The sequence below is a fragment of the Vigna unguiculata genome, chromosome 3 (genome assembly GCF_004118075.2).
Source record: "Vigna unguiculata cultivar IT97K-499-35 chromosome 3, ASM411807v1, whole genome shotgun sequence".
Classification (NCBI taxonomy): Eukaryota; Viridiplantae; Streptophyta; class Magnoliopsida; order Fabales; family Fabaceae; genus Vigna; species Vigna unguiculata.
This window is the reverse complement of record NC_040281.1, coordinates 10,458,402-10,473,227: the sequence shown is the minus strand read 5'-3', so window position 1 is coordinate 10,473,227 and position 14,826 is coordinate 10,458,402. Positions and strand designations below refer to the sequence as shown.

Below are 14,826 nucleotides of genomic sequence, written 5' to 3'. Positions count from 1 at the left end.
AATAAACATTAGTTAGTACTTATGAAATACAAAGAGTTATAGAATAAGATAGTCGTTATATAAAACTATTACTTTGCAAATTCCTTCCTAAATTCAATCAGTTCTGATACATCATCTCCCATAAACAACTTCGATCCATTCCAACAATTAGACAATGACACCGGCCATGGACCTATATACAAAATAATTTAAATAAATTTCCATTTAACGTAGACTAATCAATATAACAAACATCTCGAAATACAATGAAACCTGAGGCAGCCTTTATCTTTGCCTGAGTAAGAATAATAGCCGGATAAGGTGTTTCACGACTATCCCTCCAATAACTAACCAAACGCAAACAATATGAATCCCAAAGAGTACAACAGATTGACGCACCACTACAATATACAAAAAAAAAACAAATTCAAAACACCATTAAAATGAAATAATCAACTTAATCTATGACATTCAAAACACCATTACAATTCAAAACAAACAATTGAACCTCAAGTCCTTTAGGTCAAACACAACATTTTTGGAACTTGGTTTCTCCTCCACATTATCCACCACACCAATGACATCTAAAATGGAAAAACAAAACAGTAAGTAAAGACAACAAAAAAATAGAAAACAAATATAAATCAAGGAGAAAAACTTACCAACCAACAAATCTGCAGAATACTTTCCATCAATGATATCCTTTATACTCTTGAACTTCCAAACTTTTGCAGGAATACTGGCAATTGGTTGTCGTCGAACAGATGTAGCTCCAATAAACAATAGCTTATAAGGGTGGTCGCAAACTCTATATTGAGCTCTGTTGTTGAGAATTTTGAAGTTATGCATTATATAACTTTCTCCTTCCTTTAGCTTGTCTTCCCACGTAGCAATGTCTTCCTTCTTAATCATAGCAGGGATAACATCACCCTGACCACCATAACCATCCATAACCATCAAATACATACACATACAAAATACACTGATACAATGACAATACAATCATACATTACCTTTTGATCTGTCAGAATCATCTCCATATTTCGTTTTGAATCCCATGACTCAACAAACCACAGATCCACAATTCGGACAAGTTTCAAAGTCTCCCTTTTTCCATCAATATCCTTGATCATATCAAATTTCCTTGCCATCTAATACATAAAAATAACAGGTCAACTGCTTTACAACAAAAAAAAATACAACTTAAAAATAACAAAAACACATGAACCAAAAAGAAGAAGAACATAAAATCAAAGTTGTATGAAGAACAACAAAAAAAAACGAAGAACAACAAAAAAAACAATAAAAAAATAAATACAACGAAAATAAAAGACGAACAAAACAATTTATAACTTAAATAACTCTTGGTACGAAGAAGAAGAAAGATGAAGAAGAACAAAGAACATGCAATGCACTCAAAGAAGAAGAAAAAATAAAGCAAAAATGTGTTAGAACAAAGCGAACGTAAGAAAAAAAAATAAAAAAAAAAGCAAGAAGGAAGCTTACGTTGGTATGAAGAACTAAAATGCTTCTGCAAACCTTCAACAACAAAAAAAAATCAAATAAACAGCAGAAGAAGAAGAAAGCAGAAGAAAGCATAAGAAGAAAAAGAAGAAGAAGCAACCATCAACCAACAAAAAAAAGGCAAAAAAAAATTATAACTTACGTCGGTATGAACAACAAAACAGGTTCTGCAAACTTTGAACAACAATAATCACAAAGATATATAAATAAACTGGAGAAGAAGAAGAAAGCAAAAGAAAGCAAAAGAAGAAGAAGAAGAAGAAGAAGAAGAAGAAGAAACAAACATCAACCAACGAAAATAAACAACCAAAAAAAAAAATGAAACTTACGTTGCTATGAAGAAGAAGAAAGAAGATCCAATGAAATGTTGAAGAAGAAGAAAAAAGTAGCACAATATGTTTCTGAACAAACCTAATGCAAGAAGAAAAATTCAAATACCTCCGCCAAATGCAATGCCTTCATGCAGAAGCTTCCGTCTGTCAGCAACCATCAATCAACAATTAAAGCTTCAGCTGAAAAAAAAAATTATCCAAAAGACCAAAATACCCTCAATTTCAGACACGTGTCAGTTAGTTAAGATGTCCAATTCAGTAATTTACCTATACTAAAGATTTCTTAGATATATAGTAGAAGAAACAAGATTCTGACTAGTGTTGAAATAGAATTTTATTTCGAGCAAAATATAAACGTTTTTCTATTAGAACATTTAACGTGGTGAATATTAAAAACATTTAAATTCGTGAAAAAAAAAACATATTTAAATCCTTTACACACTTATAATTTTTTATTTATTTTAGAGTAATTTAATTTAATACAATAAATTATTTAATAGTTGATAATGAAAACAGATGTGTGTATGTGTGTTTAATTTTTTATAAAATAAAAAATAAAAAAAATTATTATTACCATTATTAAAGTTATTTTAATAATTATAAAATTAAATATAAATAAATTTTATAATTTGATTGTAAATAGTTTTCATTTATAATTATAATTACAAAATATTAAATTACAAAACTTGTCAATTTGACTCAACTCGCATGATTGATCTTCAACACGTGAGCCAGAAAAAAACTACAGGACTAGAAAGTTCAAATAAATTATTGGACCAAAATAGCAACAAAAGCCCCATTGGTCAAAGCTAACCAATGGACCATATTTTAAGTAGATATCTTATTTAAAAATGAAAATGAAAAAAAATTACTTAAAATGGTCTTGATACACATAAAGACATTTACTCAATTCAAATCCAAACACAATATAAGCAAAGTTGGGTTGAATTTAAGTCAAGTTAAGCCAGGTTGACACCATCTTAAGCTGGTTGTCAAGGACCTAAGTCAGGTTGAGACAAAACAAGTCTAGGTTAGGCCAATATAGATCTAATTCAAATCGTGCTAAGTCAAGTTAAGCATGAATTAGGATAAGTTAGGTTGAATTGAGTATAGGGCAAGTCAAATTCAATTTTGAAAAATGTTAGGTCAAGTTGAGATTACTCATGTTAGGTTAAGTTGAGTTGGACCAATGTTGGTAAAGTTGAGCCACACATAGGTCAAATAAAGTTGGGTAAAGAAATAATATCCGTGAGTAGGTCCCAGGTCAAGATATACAAGGTCAGGTTAGACCCAAGCAAAGTAGGTTGTAAGGGTTAGGCTAAGATAGGCTGGATCTAAGTAAGATAAGATTGATAGGCTCCACAACGTGTTGAGTTGAATTGAGCTCACATTGGACAAAGTTGAGTTAGGCTCATGTCAAACCAAGTTGAGTTGAGTCCATGTCAAGCCAAGGTGAGTCGAATGCACCTTAAATTGAGTTAAATAGGGCCTAATCAAGTCGAGTGAAGCCAAGTTGGACCATGTTAGGTCTAATCAAGTTGATCCCACATTAGACCAAGTAGAGACATGTCCGCATTGAATTGAGTTAAGTTAGGTCCACATTAGCCCACACTAAACTTAGTGAAGTTAGGCTAACCACAGATCGAGTCATTTTGGACGTATCATAGGTTAAGTTAGGCCCACCTTAAGCTAAGTCGAGTAGACTCACCTATTGCTAAGTCATTTTGCCCCACTTTTGGCTGAGTTAAGTCGAGACCACCTCTAATCGAGTTGAGTTTGACCCACCTTGGACTGAGTTAAGTTAATCTCACCTCATAAAGAGTCAATTTAGGCCACCTTGTGTCGAACTCGAGCCTAGTCAAGTTGGGCTCACATCAGATTAAATAAAATTGTGTCTATATTATACCAAGTAAAGTCAGACCACACGAATTAAGTCAAACCGATATTGGGCTGAGTTGAGTTAAACCAACATTAGACCAATGTCAGATCAAGTTCATATCATACTATGTTAATTCTTGAGACACAATCTCAACCCATGTTGAACAATATTAGGTCGAGTCAAACCAAAGTTGGATTGAGTCATCTCAACCAAACAAATTGAATTGGATCACAACTTTCTTAATAAATAACAAATAGTAAAAAATAAATAAAAACTAATTTTTAATTAGTGTAAAATATTTTAAAATTAATTCTAAAAACTAATTTTTAATTAGTGTAAAATATTTTAAAATTAATTCGCAACGTAAAATACTTTAAAAAATAATGTTATTATAAAAAATATTCAAAAACTAATCAAAATCTTGTTATGAAGACGTAAGTGACCTTAATATACTTTAAGTACAAACAGAAACATTTCTCAACCAATTCATTCGATGAATAATTAAAAAAAAAAAGGATTTATAAGCATATAGAGGTTGACCCTTGGTCAAATTTACATATTTCCAAAATAGGATGATATACCATTGACCATAAGTATACCACATTATTTTTGAAAGAATTTATGTATATAATTGCTATCTCATTTTGTTCACCTAATGTTGTAGTGAGGACTGTTTCCTATTGTTTACACAGTAACATGGCACTGATACAAAACCACACTTCCAAAAAAGCACCATACATACACTTATTTTATCTTATCATTATAAATCATATATGATACTATATATATTATCTAATTCTTATCATGATAAGCTAATAAATGCGTGCCTTGTATTTTTAATACTTATTATATAACAATATCTCTACCAATATAATTATTATAAAGTTGAGGGAACCTCTATGTTCTCCCTATATTTTGTTTTTGTTTTGTAATTTAAATAGGATCATAAATAATTGTACACATGCGACATTCTACAAAATTATTTTTAAATTTGAATTTATGTTTTCTTTCTTAATTCTATGATTATAACTTAATCCTAATCTCAATGTGAAAAAGAAAACTCGGATAACCTATGATAAGCCTCAAATACGAGTAACTCAGGGTTTAGCTACTACTTTTATACTATGATTTGATTTCTATAGAAAAATGAAAAAAAGAAAACCAAGATATTCAAATAACAGTAATGTTCTGCTCGTTTCCACTGACTAATTCATTTTAAAAGTAAAATACAGGGAAAAATATGATTTTAGTTCCTCAAATTTCACTAAAATTTAGAAATGGTCCTTGGTCGAAACATAATTACTTTTTGGTCTCTGTATTTTCAAAATCATTGTTTTTAATCCCTATTTCTGGACGGTGTTAAAAATAACAAACGGCGTGCCACCTGTCATTTAATCTTTTATATATAAAAAAAAACTATCGTCGGCTAGACCGACGCTTTTCACTAGAAAAAAATATGTTTTTAGTCTCTGAAGTTTGAGCTTAATTTGAAAATGACCCCTGGTTGAAACTTAGTCATTATTTAGTCCCTGCACATTAAATAATAATTATATAATAATAATAATACTATACTACTAATAATAATAATATTATATAATAATAATATATAATTATTAATAGTATTATTATTATATAATAATAACAATAATAATAATTATTATATAATTATTAATAATATTAAAATAAATAATAATATTATAATTATTATTAGTATTAATATTAATAATAATTATATAATAATAATATATCAGTAATAATATAAATAATAATTAATAATATTATTATTTATTAATAATATATAATAATTATTATTAACAATTATATAATATCATTAATAATTATATAATAATAATATATCAGTAATAATATAAATAATAAATAATATTATTATTATTTATTGATAATATTATTAATAATTATATATTGTTATTATATAATATTATTATTATTTGTATATTATTATTATATAATTACTGATATTATATAATAATATCAGTAATTATATATAATATTAGTAATTATATAGTGACTAAGTTTAAATGTGACTAAATAGTGTACTATACTAATAAGTAATTAATATTAATACTATATTAATATTATTATTATTATTATTATATAATTAATATTTAATGTGCATGGATTAAATAGTGACTAAGTTTCAATCAGAGACCATTTTCAAATTAAGTTCAAACTTCAGGGACTAAAAGCATATTTTTTTCTAGTTTTGGTGAAAAGCATCGGCTAGGCCGACGCTAGTTTTTTTTATATATATAAAAAATTAAATAACACGTGACACCGTTTGTTATTTTTAACGCCGTCCAAAAATAGGAACTAAAAACAATGATTTTGAAAATACAGGGATTGAACAGTGACCAAGTTTCGACCAGAGACCATTTTCAAATTTTAGTAAAACTTGAGGGACGAAAAACATATTTTTCCCTGAAATATATAAATTAAAATTTTGACAATTAACATGCTTTTTAAAATAAATTTATAATGGTAAGAAATGATTTCATTTAAAAAAGATGATCAAAGTACACGTTTAGGAACAACTTTAAAAAAGGTGGTAAAATTTATAAACAAAAAATTAGACTAATTTAATTCCCAAAAGAAATTAATCTCAATATATATAATTCGCATTACTGACTAGAGTGCGTGTAAATATATCAAAAATGAGTTTATTAGTTGAAAACATTACTAATCTACTTTTAAAAATTAAGGCTTTTATTATATATTTTAAAATTTGTGAAAAAGAAATCAATAAATTAATCAATTGTGTTCCTCCTAACTCAAGTCATTACCATTATTCTTTGACCTTCTGCTCTGGCGGTTTATTTTGCAATCAAACCGGTTCTCGCAGGAAATGGACCGAACCGCCGCCATAATCTCCGATCAGGTCAACGTTAACGGAACTGTGACGCAGTTATCCCTGCTTGCCGATGGGAGGCTGTGGTGGCCGGAGGGAGGTCAACGGAATTTGATCATAGAAAAAGAGGTTATCGGGTTCGCCACCGATGGTTTGAACATTAGGCTGAAAACCGTGGTGGAGAGCGGAGATGGATGCTGTGGTTGCGGGAGTAGAAGAAAAGTTGTCCGAGACGACGTCGTGTTTCGGCCATCGTCGGAGGAATCGCACAGGCTCTGGTGCCGGAAGCTCAAAGAATTCATCGATTCCCTGGGTAACTAATTTGAAGATTTTTTGGTAGCTTATGTGATTAATTTTGTGCTGCGGATTCTGATTTTTATTGGAACAGGACGCCCTAAGAGGCTCTTTGTTTTTGTTAATCCTTTTGGGGGAAGGAAATTTGGTGCCAATATTTTTCGGGATCATGTTAAACCTCTTTTGGAAGACGCACAAGTCCATCTTACTGTTCAAGGTTTTGATCTTTTCCTTAGGTTTTCTTTCTTTTGCCATTATTGTTATTATAAAAAAAGTGTGATTGATAATAACAATCTATACAGACCAATCAAACATTAATAATCCTAAATCGTAAAAGAGCCAAAGATTCAAAATATATATATACACACACACACACACAAATATCTATCTCCACTCAAGGAAGTGTAATAGTTATATAGAGCGTGAAAACAAAATGTGGGATATTGGTGGAGATAAATAGGATATACTTGAAAGGGTAAGAATCTTGAAGTTTCTAATCTTCTAGTGATGAATTGATTTGGAGTCAGTTCTTTTGAGAGATGATGGAGAAGAGAAGGAACTATAATGACATTGAAACTTATTCAAGGATTTAATTTCATTTTAAATTATAAATAGTTTTATTTATGTTTTCATCATTTATAAAATTTAATTATATTTATATTGATTATGTTGACGTCCTATCCCAAGTTTATCGAAATGTTGTATCAGTACCTATATCATACTCGTATTCATGCAATATATGTAAAAACTAAAATATAAAAAATTGTTGTAGGTATAAAATCTAAATAAATAAGTAAATGTTATTATAATTATTATTATTAGTTTAATGTTTATAGGTGTACGTTTTTTTTACTGTGAATAATAAAAATTAGTTTTTTAAAATACTATTATCAAAGTTAAATATTTTATTATTAATGCATTCTATCATAGTCTACAACATAATAAAAAAATTATAGTACTATCTATAAGTTGGAATTATTTTTTTGTTATTATATATCAGAAACCAAGCATCAGCTCCATGCAAAGCAAGTTGTTCAGTCACTTGATTTTTCCAAATACGATGGAATAGTTTGTGTCAGTGGAGATGGGATTTTGGTTGAGGTTAGTTCACTGAAATTATTGTTGTTATTTGGTTACAGTTCGTACCAAGTGCGACCATTAAGAATGTGATGATGGCTGTGTGAACTAATGATTGTTTGAGTTTCTTTTGTACACATGGTTGCCTATGTTTCTCTTTAATTATCTTACTAACGTCACGCACTTTTAGTAGGTTGTAAATGGACTGCTTCAGAGGGAGGACTGGGACACTGCAATAAAGATACCCCTTGGAGTAGTTCCTGCAGGTTTCATTCCTTTTTCTTTAATGAATTTAGCCAATAAATTTTGTTGTGTTAATCTTCTAATTATCTCCTCTGTGATGCACGTTCGTATAAAATGAATAAAGGTACGGGGAATGGCATGGCAAAGTCTCTTCTCGATTCAGTGGGTGATCCTTGTACAATAACCAATGCTGTTCTCGCCATTATAAGAGGTTACGAACTTGTCACATATGTGATCATATATATGATTTTTTAAACTGTGTTGATGTATATATTAACTCTGCATTAAATGCTGTCAGGCCATAAGCGATCACTTGATGTGGCCACCATCACACAAGGGGAAACCAGATTTTTCAGTGTGTTGATGCTTGCATGGGGTAATTATAAATTAACGTCACCATATATTGGATTTTGAAAAAGAGGTGGTTGTGAGGAAGCATGTGGTTGTGGCCATGTTATTTGATGTAACATTTGATAATTTTATTTCAGGTCTGGTGGCTGATATTGATATCGAGTCTGAAAAGTATAGGTGGATGGGAAGTGCACGAATAGATTTTTATGTAAGTAAGCCGTGTAATAAGTAAGAAGACATGTTAGTTTATGATGCTTTCTTTAGTTGCTGAGTCTTTTTATATGAATTATTGTTGCATGAGTTATCTGATACTTTGGTTGAAGGCAAGAACATAAATCAAAAAGCCGTTAATCATCAAAGTATTGATCACCTACCAAGTTTACAAAAAAGTATTTGTGTTTATGTAGAAGCCAAAGTACCGAATTTAAGATTGTCTCCTGATTTTTTGCACCAGAATTATATGTATACCTAGTAGTGACCCACACTTCAGTGCCATGTTCTCGTTGTTATACAGCAATTTCTTTGACTTAAAAGGATTGAGGTTATTTTTTACTTTCTTTGCATTACCTATTGTTGTAGGCTCTTTCTCGAATCTTCCATTTGAGGCATTATGAAGGATGTCTTTATTTTGTGCCTGCACCTGGATTTGAAGCTTACGGGGAGACCATAAGTTACCCTGGCAGTTCTGCTAGCAAACGCATTATTAGTGATCAAATGGATGAGGAACCAGTGAAGTTAAAAAGGGTAATTTATCAGGGACCTGAAATTGACTTGGAGAATCTGAGTTGGAGGGTTTTAAATGGACCATTTATTTCTGTCTGGCTTCACAATGTGCCTTGGGGTGCTGAAAACACCAAGGCTGCACCAGATGCAGAGGTTGGTTGTATGCGTAAAAGTTCTTCTGTATATCATTGCTCTCTCATACTGTTTCACCTGACATGTGATGTCATAGCTAGAACTGATTCGTATTGCTAACATGACAGTTTTGGCAACATTAAAAAAAGAATTAGAAGATGAATCCATATAAATTAGTATCCGAACTGGTCCCATGGAGGCTAATATACGACTAAATGAGGAATGGCTATTGGTATATTTTGCTTGATTTTAATGACTATTAGACATCAATGTTCATTATATAAGTATCGTGCAGAATAGATCATAGAGACACCCCAATTGTTGCCATCATTGACATAACTGCTAGCTGACACCACACCCCAAATTTTCTCCCTCCATTGTGTGACATCTTAACTATTTATTGGTGATAGTTGCCTACAGCCATGAACTTAACTAGTCTTTTGTTAATTTAATTTGGTAAATGCAGTTTTCAGATGGTTATCTGGACTTGATCATTATGAAGAATTGCCCCAAATTACCGTTGCTGTCATTGATGTCAGATTTGAATAATGGAGGTCATGTAAAATCGCCACATGTCATGTACCTAAAGGTGTGGTCATCACTACTGTAATACTTTTCCTGCAGTGATTTATTTGCACGACAAGATATGTTACTTTCTATATCTTTTGCAACAAACCATAGGTGAAAGTTCTGGTCTTGGAACCTGGGCCGCGCTTGGGGGACCAGGAGAAGGAAGGGATCATAGATGCAGATGGTGAGGTTCTGGCAAGGGGTAAAGGATCGTACCAGTGTGAGCAGAAGACTTTGATGGCCTATGATAAACTTCAAATAACAGTGGATCAAGGTTTAGCTACTCTTTTTGCTCCTATTTAAAATCCGTGATCTTTACAACAAAAGTGAGAAACAGATAAAGAATGAATACTCTGGGTTTAAGAATTTTGGAAGAAAATTGATGTATACACCAAATCTTATTTGACACTTAGCTTTGTTTGCTTCCGTAACCTCCTCTGTTACAAAGATGGAAAGAGAAGATATCCCCTGCTTTTCTCGAGCTGATTGGAACAACTTCAGTGATGAGAGAGAAAGAAGAAGAAAAAGAAAGAACAAAAGAGGGGGACAAAGATGTATACCATTGCTAGAAATGTGTTTTAAGGGGTATTTGAATAATAAAATTAATAAATTTTTAAAAATAATATTAGAATAATAAGTAACTTTTATTTTAACTTTTTTTCTTTCTTTCATATTGTCCAAGCAAAGTATTAGTGGGAAGTCTGAATATCATTAAGTGTGAGTCTCTAACTATTGTGGAAAATGTTTGTTCTTCCATGATTTTTGTGGAAATTTTCAACAACCAATAACTTTTGTGATCCATTATATTTAGTCTATTTTGTTTATTTTATTGTGAATGGATCAATCGGATTTGAATAATTACATTTAATTGAATTTTGATAATTGAATTTAATTAGATTTGAATCATTAAGTTTACTTCGTAATTACATAAATTATTTATTTGTTAAACATTATTTACTAATTGTAACTAAAATATAATGCATGCAATTTTTTATACATTATTAATACATGAATTAGTTAAGCCAACATAGAAAGACATTATTGTTTATAATTTCTTGCCATCGTAATTGACAGCCAATGTTTTTTAATGTGTTAACCAATGTTCTTCACTAATATTACAAAATTTAGTAACAATTAATAATGTAGATCATTTTATAATATATTGTGTACATGTTATATTGATTTTATTCTTATTAACATAACTATTTTTTATTTTCTTTTATTATCAGCAAAAAAATCACCTATAATAAATAGGAATGATCGTAAAGTGTTCTGTGTTTTTATTGTAATTAGGCTTAAATATTTTTTTGGTCGTCATTTTCGTAGTGTTTGTTGTTGATGATTCTCATTTAAACAGAATGTTTTAAATGATCCTTATTTTTACGGAATGTTGAAAATGATCATCATTTTCGTAATTCGTGTTTTATTTGGTCATTTTTTGTAACACCATTTAAATCATTAACGGAGCATTGTACTACACCGTACAATACACGTAACACACCGTGCCACCTGTACAATGTTCCGTTAATGATTTAAACAGTGTTACCAAATAAAACATAAATTGCGAAAATGAGGACCATTTTAAACATTCGGTAAAAACGAAGACCATTTTAAACATTCTGTCAAAATAAGGACCATCCGCAACAAACACTACGAAAACACTACGAAAATAGGACCAAAAAGATATTTAAGCCTTGTAATTGTAATAAGCCTTGTAATTGTAATATTATAGAAGTTAATAAAATATTTATTTTTATAATTTTAATTATGTTTTTCATTTCAATAATTTTAATAATATCTTTTTTTTTTACTTTTACTTTTTAGTTTTTTACCATTAAATATCAGTGGATGTACTTGCACTTATAGCATGCATGAATAACGCAAAGACAACATTTTACAACGTATAACACAAGTAAGAAAAAAGCCAACTAAACCATTCAACAAGAGAGCCTACAAATCTAATATCAGTATACAAGATAGAATTTAAATTATATTATTATCAATTAAAATAACTAGTTCAATTATTTTGTATTGATTTTAATAAGTTATTTATTTATTATCTAAAGACTAGAAGTACCACAATAATTATGCTAATTACAGATTAAAAATATCAGTTATGATTATTATCTATCATTATTTGTAATAATATACATGAATATATATATATATATATATATATATATATATATATATATATATATATATATATAATATATATATATATATATATATATATATATATATATATATATATATATATATATATATATATAATATATATATATATATATATATATATATATATATATATATCAATGCTAATTCAATATAGTATATTATAACATACAAATTATAGCACGTCTTCTTTAAGTGATTTTTATTTCTTCTGTTTGATTGAAGTTTGATTACACTGAACAGTTATTGGTGGAGAGAAATATTTGATCTTACTTATACAACATCACTTCATTTTTATTTTTTTTTAGTTTTATTATGTTAGATATTTAATGTGAAAGATGAAAGATAAAAATGAATTGAGCAGCCATGGATTTTCCTTTCAAAAATAGAATGTGTGAAGGAGGGAAGACTGGCTGCTAAGTTCCATCTATAATAGGATTCATCAATTCTAGCTCAAACTCTGTTAGGTTCCAAACACAATTGCATAAACATTCAATTTTCTTTTGTTTTAGATAGTATCAAAATGGAACATCTAATTAAAAAACAATATACAATTCCTAAAAATAAAAAAGAGCAGAAGCTTTGAAAGGACACAAATCATCTAAAGATTCCGTTCAAAAAAAGGCAAAAACACAAACCTTGTTTCATCATCCATCATTAATTACCATAAGCCTCTGAGACCAGCACCATAAGAACCAGGACTGAAAGAAAAAACATCCTCAAAAAGTTAAACCTTTCGTTGGTGGCAATTACTCGCTTCTGTCAATTGTCACCTTCTGGGTTCTCCATTGTTGGTTCTGCAGAGGAGGATGAGTTCAGCACATGCTCCTCAAGATTTTGATCATATATAGCATGCAAGATATCTAGAAAAAAGAACAAAAAAAAAGGGTTTTAGGTAGTTGGGGAAGAAAGAAAGAAAGAAAGAAAGAAGAAAAAATGAACGACCTTTTCTCAAACTCGTTCAAGAAATACAGTGACCTGAAAGAGCAGGCATATCTAGATGACGTGGAGGCGGGGAAAGAAAGCGTGAACCTGGACAAGTTCTTCGAGGATGTGGAGGACGTGAAAGAGGACATGAGGAGCGTGGAGATGCTGTACAGAAAGCTGCAAGAGGCGAACGAGGAGAGCAAAACGGCGCACACGGCGAAGGCGATGAAGGAGATTCGGGCGCGCATGGATAAGGACGTGGAGCTGGTGCTGAAGCGCGTGAAGGTGGTAAAGGGGAAGCTGGAGGCGCTGGAGCGGTCGAACGCGGCGAACCGGAGCTTGCCGGGGTGCGGGCCGGGGTCGTCGGCGGACCGGACGAGGACGTCGGTGGTGAGCGGGTTGGGGAAGAAGCTGAAGGACATGATGGACGATTTCCAGGGGCTTAGGGCGCGCATGCACATGGAATACAAGGAGACGGTGGAGCGGAGGTACTTCACGATCACGGGGGAGAAGGCGGAGGAGGAGACGATCGAGAATTTGATATCGAGTGGGGAGAGCGAGAGCTTTCTGCAGAGGGCGATTCAGGAGCAGGGGAGGGGTCAGATAATGGACACCATTTCGGAGATTCAGGAGCGGCACGACGCCGTTAAGGAGATTGAGAAGAACTTGATGGAACTGCACCAGGTTTTTCTGGACATGGCGGCGATGGTGGAGGCGCAGGGGCAGCAGCTGAACAACATCGAGAGCCACGTGGCTTATGCGAGTTCGTTTGTGCGACGTGGCACGGAGCAGCTTGAGGATGCCAAAGAGATTCAGAAGAGTTCCAGGAAGTGGACCTGCTATGCCATCATTCTCGGCGCTGTTCTCATCGTTCTGCTTCTCTTCCCTCTCTTCACCTCGCTCTTGCCTGTTCTCTTGAGGTGAACGATAACACCTTCACACAACAAAGGATCCATGCAACACAAGAAGCTTTTTCTCCATTTCGATTCTAGTAGATTAGGAACACTATACACAACTGTGCCATATAGGAACCTGCTATTCTTCTCATCTTATGTAAATAGCTTCACACATTTTCGGAACGGATGCTTTGTTTCAATCATATTACTCTCTTCGTTTCATTTCCGCCTGTTTTCTATTCAGAACAGTAAGTACAGTTTCATGTTACAGGGGGAGAGAGATGAACTGGTTGAAGGAAGGGTTTAACAGCGAAAATGTGTTGACCCTTTTAAAAACATAGTTGTTGGAGTATGAAAAACAAAACACTCACTTTTTAATCTACAGATAAGTTTTTTACAAAAGTGGGATTGATTTATGTTAATATATGTTCTTTCATATACATAGACATTGAAATTAAATCTCTTACCATGACGTTGTTCTCTGACCATGTTGATTGTATTATGTTAATGTTTGTTACGATGATTTGAAAGATTAAACCGATATCCTTTACCTTTAGAATGTTACAAATATGAAGTGAGTAAATTCTCTAATGTTACACCAGCTCCATTGTCATTTTCCCAAGAGAAGGATAAAAGTGAATAACATTCTACAGATTAGAAATAATTAGAACTTTGTGCGCTCTGAATAATTAATGCTTAGAATTTGAAACAGTGAAATTGAAATTCAGTCAATCTGAATTCAACCTAAAAATGGATGTGTATGCAATATTCATGTTAGAGAGGAACAGACCTAAATTTTTCTGTTCAAGCTTCTGTTAGCAGCATTTCTACTTGCTGCAGCCATTTTCTTGCTTCATA

The 14,826-nt window shown here is 31.6% G+C and overlaps 2 protein-coding genes across 3 annotated transcripts; both read left to right on the top strand.

The window, feature by feature from the left end:
- The first annotated feature begins 6,499 nt into the window (after positions 1-6,499).
- Positions 6,500-10,755, top strand: LOC114178912 (sphingosine kinase 1-like). Of its 2 annotated transcripts, XM_028065059.1 has the most exons (10): positions 6,500-6,893; positions 6,969-7,091; positions 7,875-7,975; positions 8,145-8,217; positions 8,319-8,405; positions 8,493-8,570; positions 8,683-8,753; positions 9,125-9,421; positions 9,867-9,989; positions 10,082-10,755. In XM_028065059.1, exons 1-10 carry the CDS (start codon positions 6,578-6,580, stop codon positions 10,271-10,273), a joined length of 1,461 nt encoding a protein of 486 aa, XP_027920860.1. In that variant the 5' UTR covers positions 6,500-6,577; the 3' UTR covers positions 10,274-10,755. The 2 variants fall into 2 exon arrangements, with proteins under 2 accessions (XP_027920860.1, XP_027920861.1); XM_028065060.1 differs by lacking the exon at positions 7,875-7,975 and having other exon boundaries at positions 6,519-6,893.
- A 1,748-nt stretch (positions 10,756-12,503) lies between these two features.
- Positions 12,504-14,763, top strand: LOC114177596 (syntaxin-125-like). Its single transcript, XM_028063006.1, has one exon. The coding sequence runs from the start codon at positions 13,082-13,084 to the stop codon at positions 13,994-13,996; it is 915 nt and encodes a 304-aa protein (XP_027918807.1). The 5' UTR covers positions 12,504-13,081; the 3' UTR covers positions 13,997-14,763.
- The last annotated feature ends 63 nt before the right edge of the window (positions 14,764-14,826 follow it).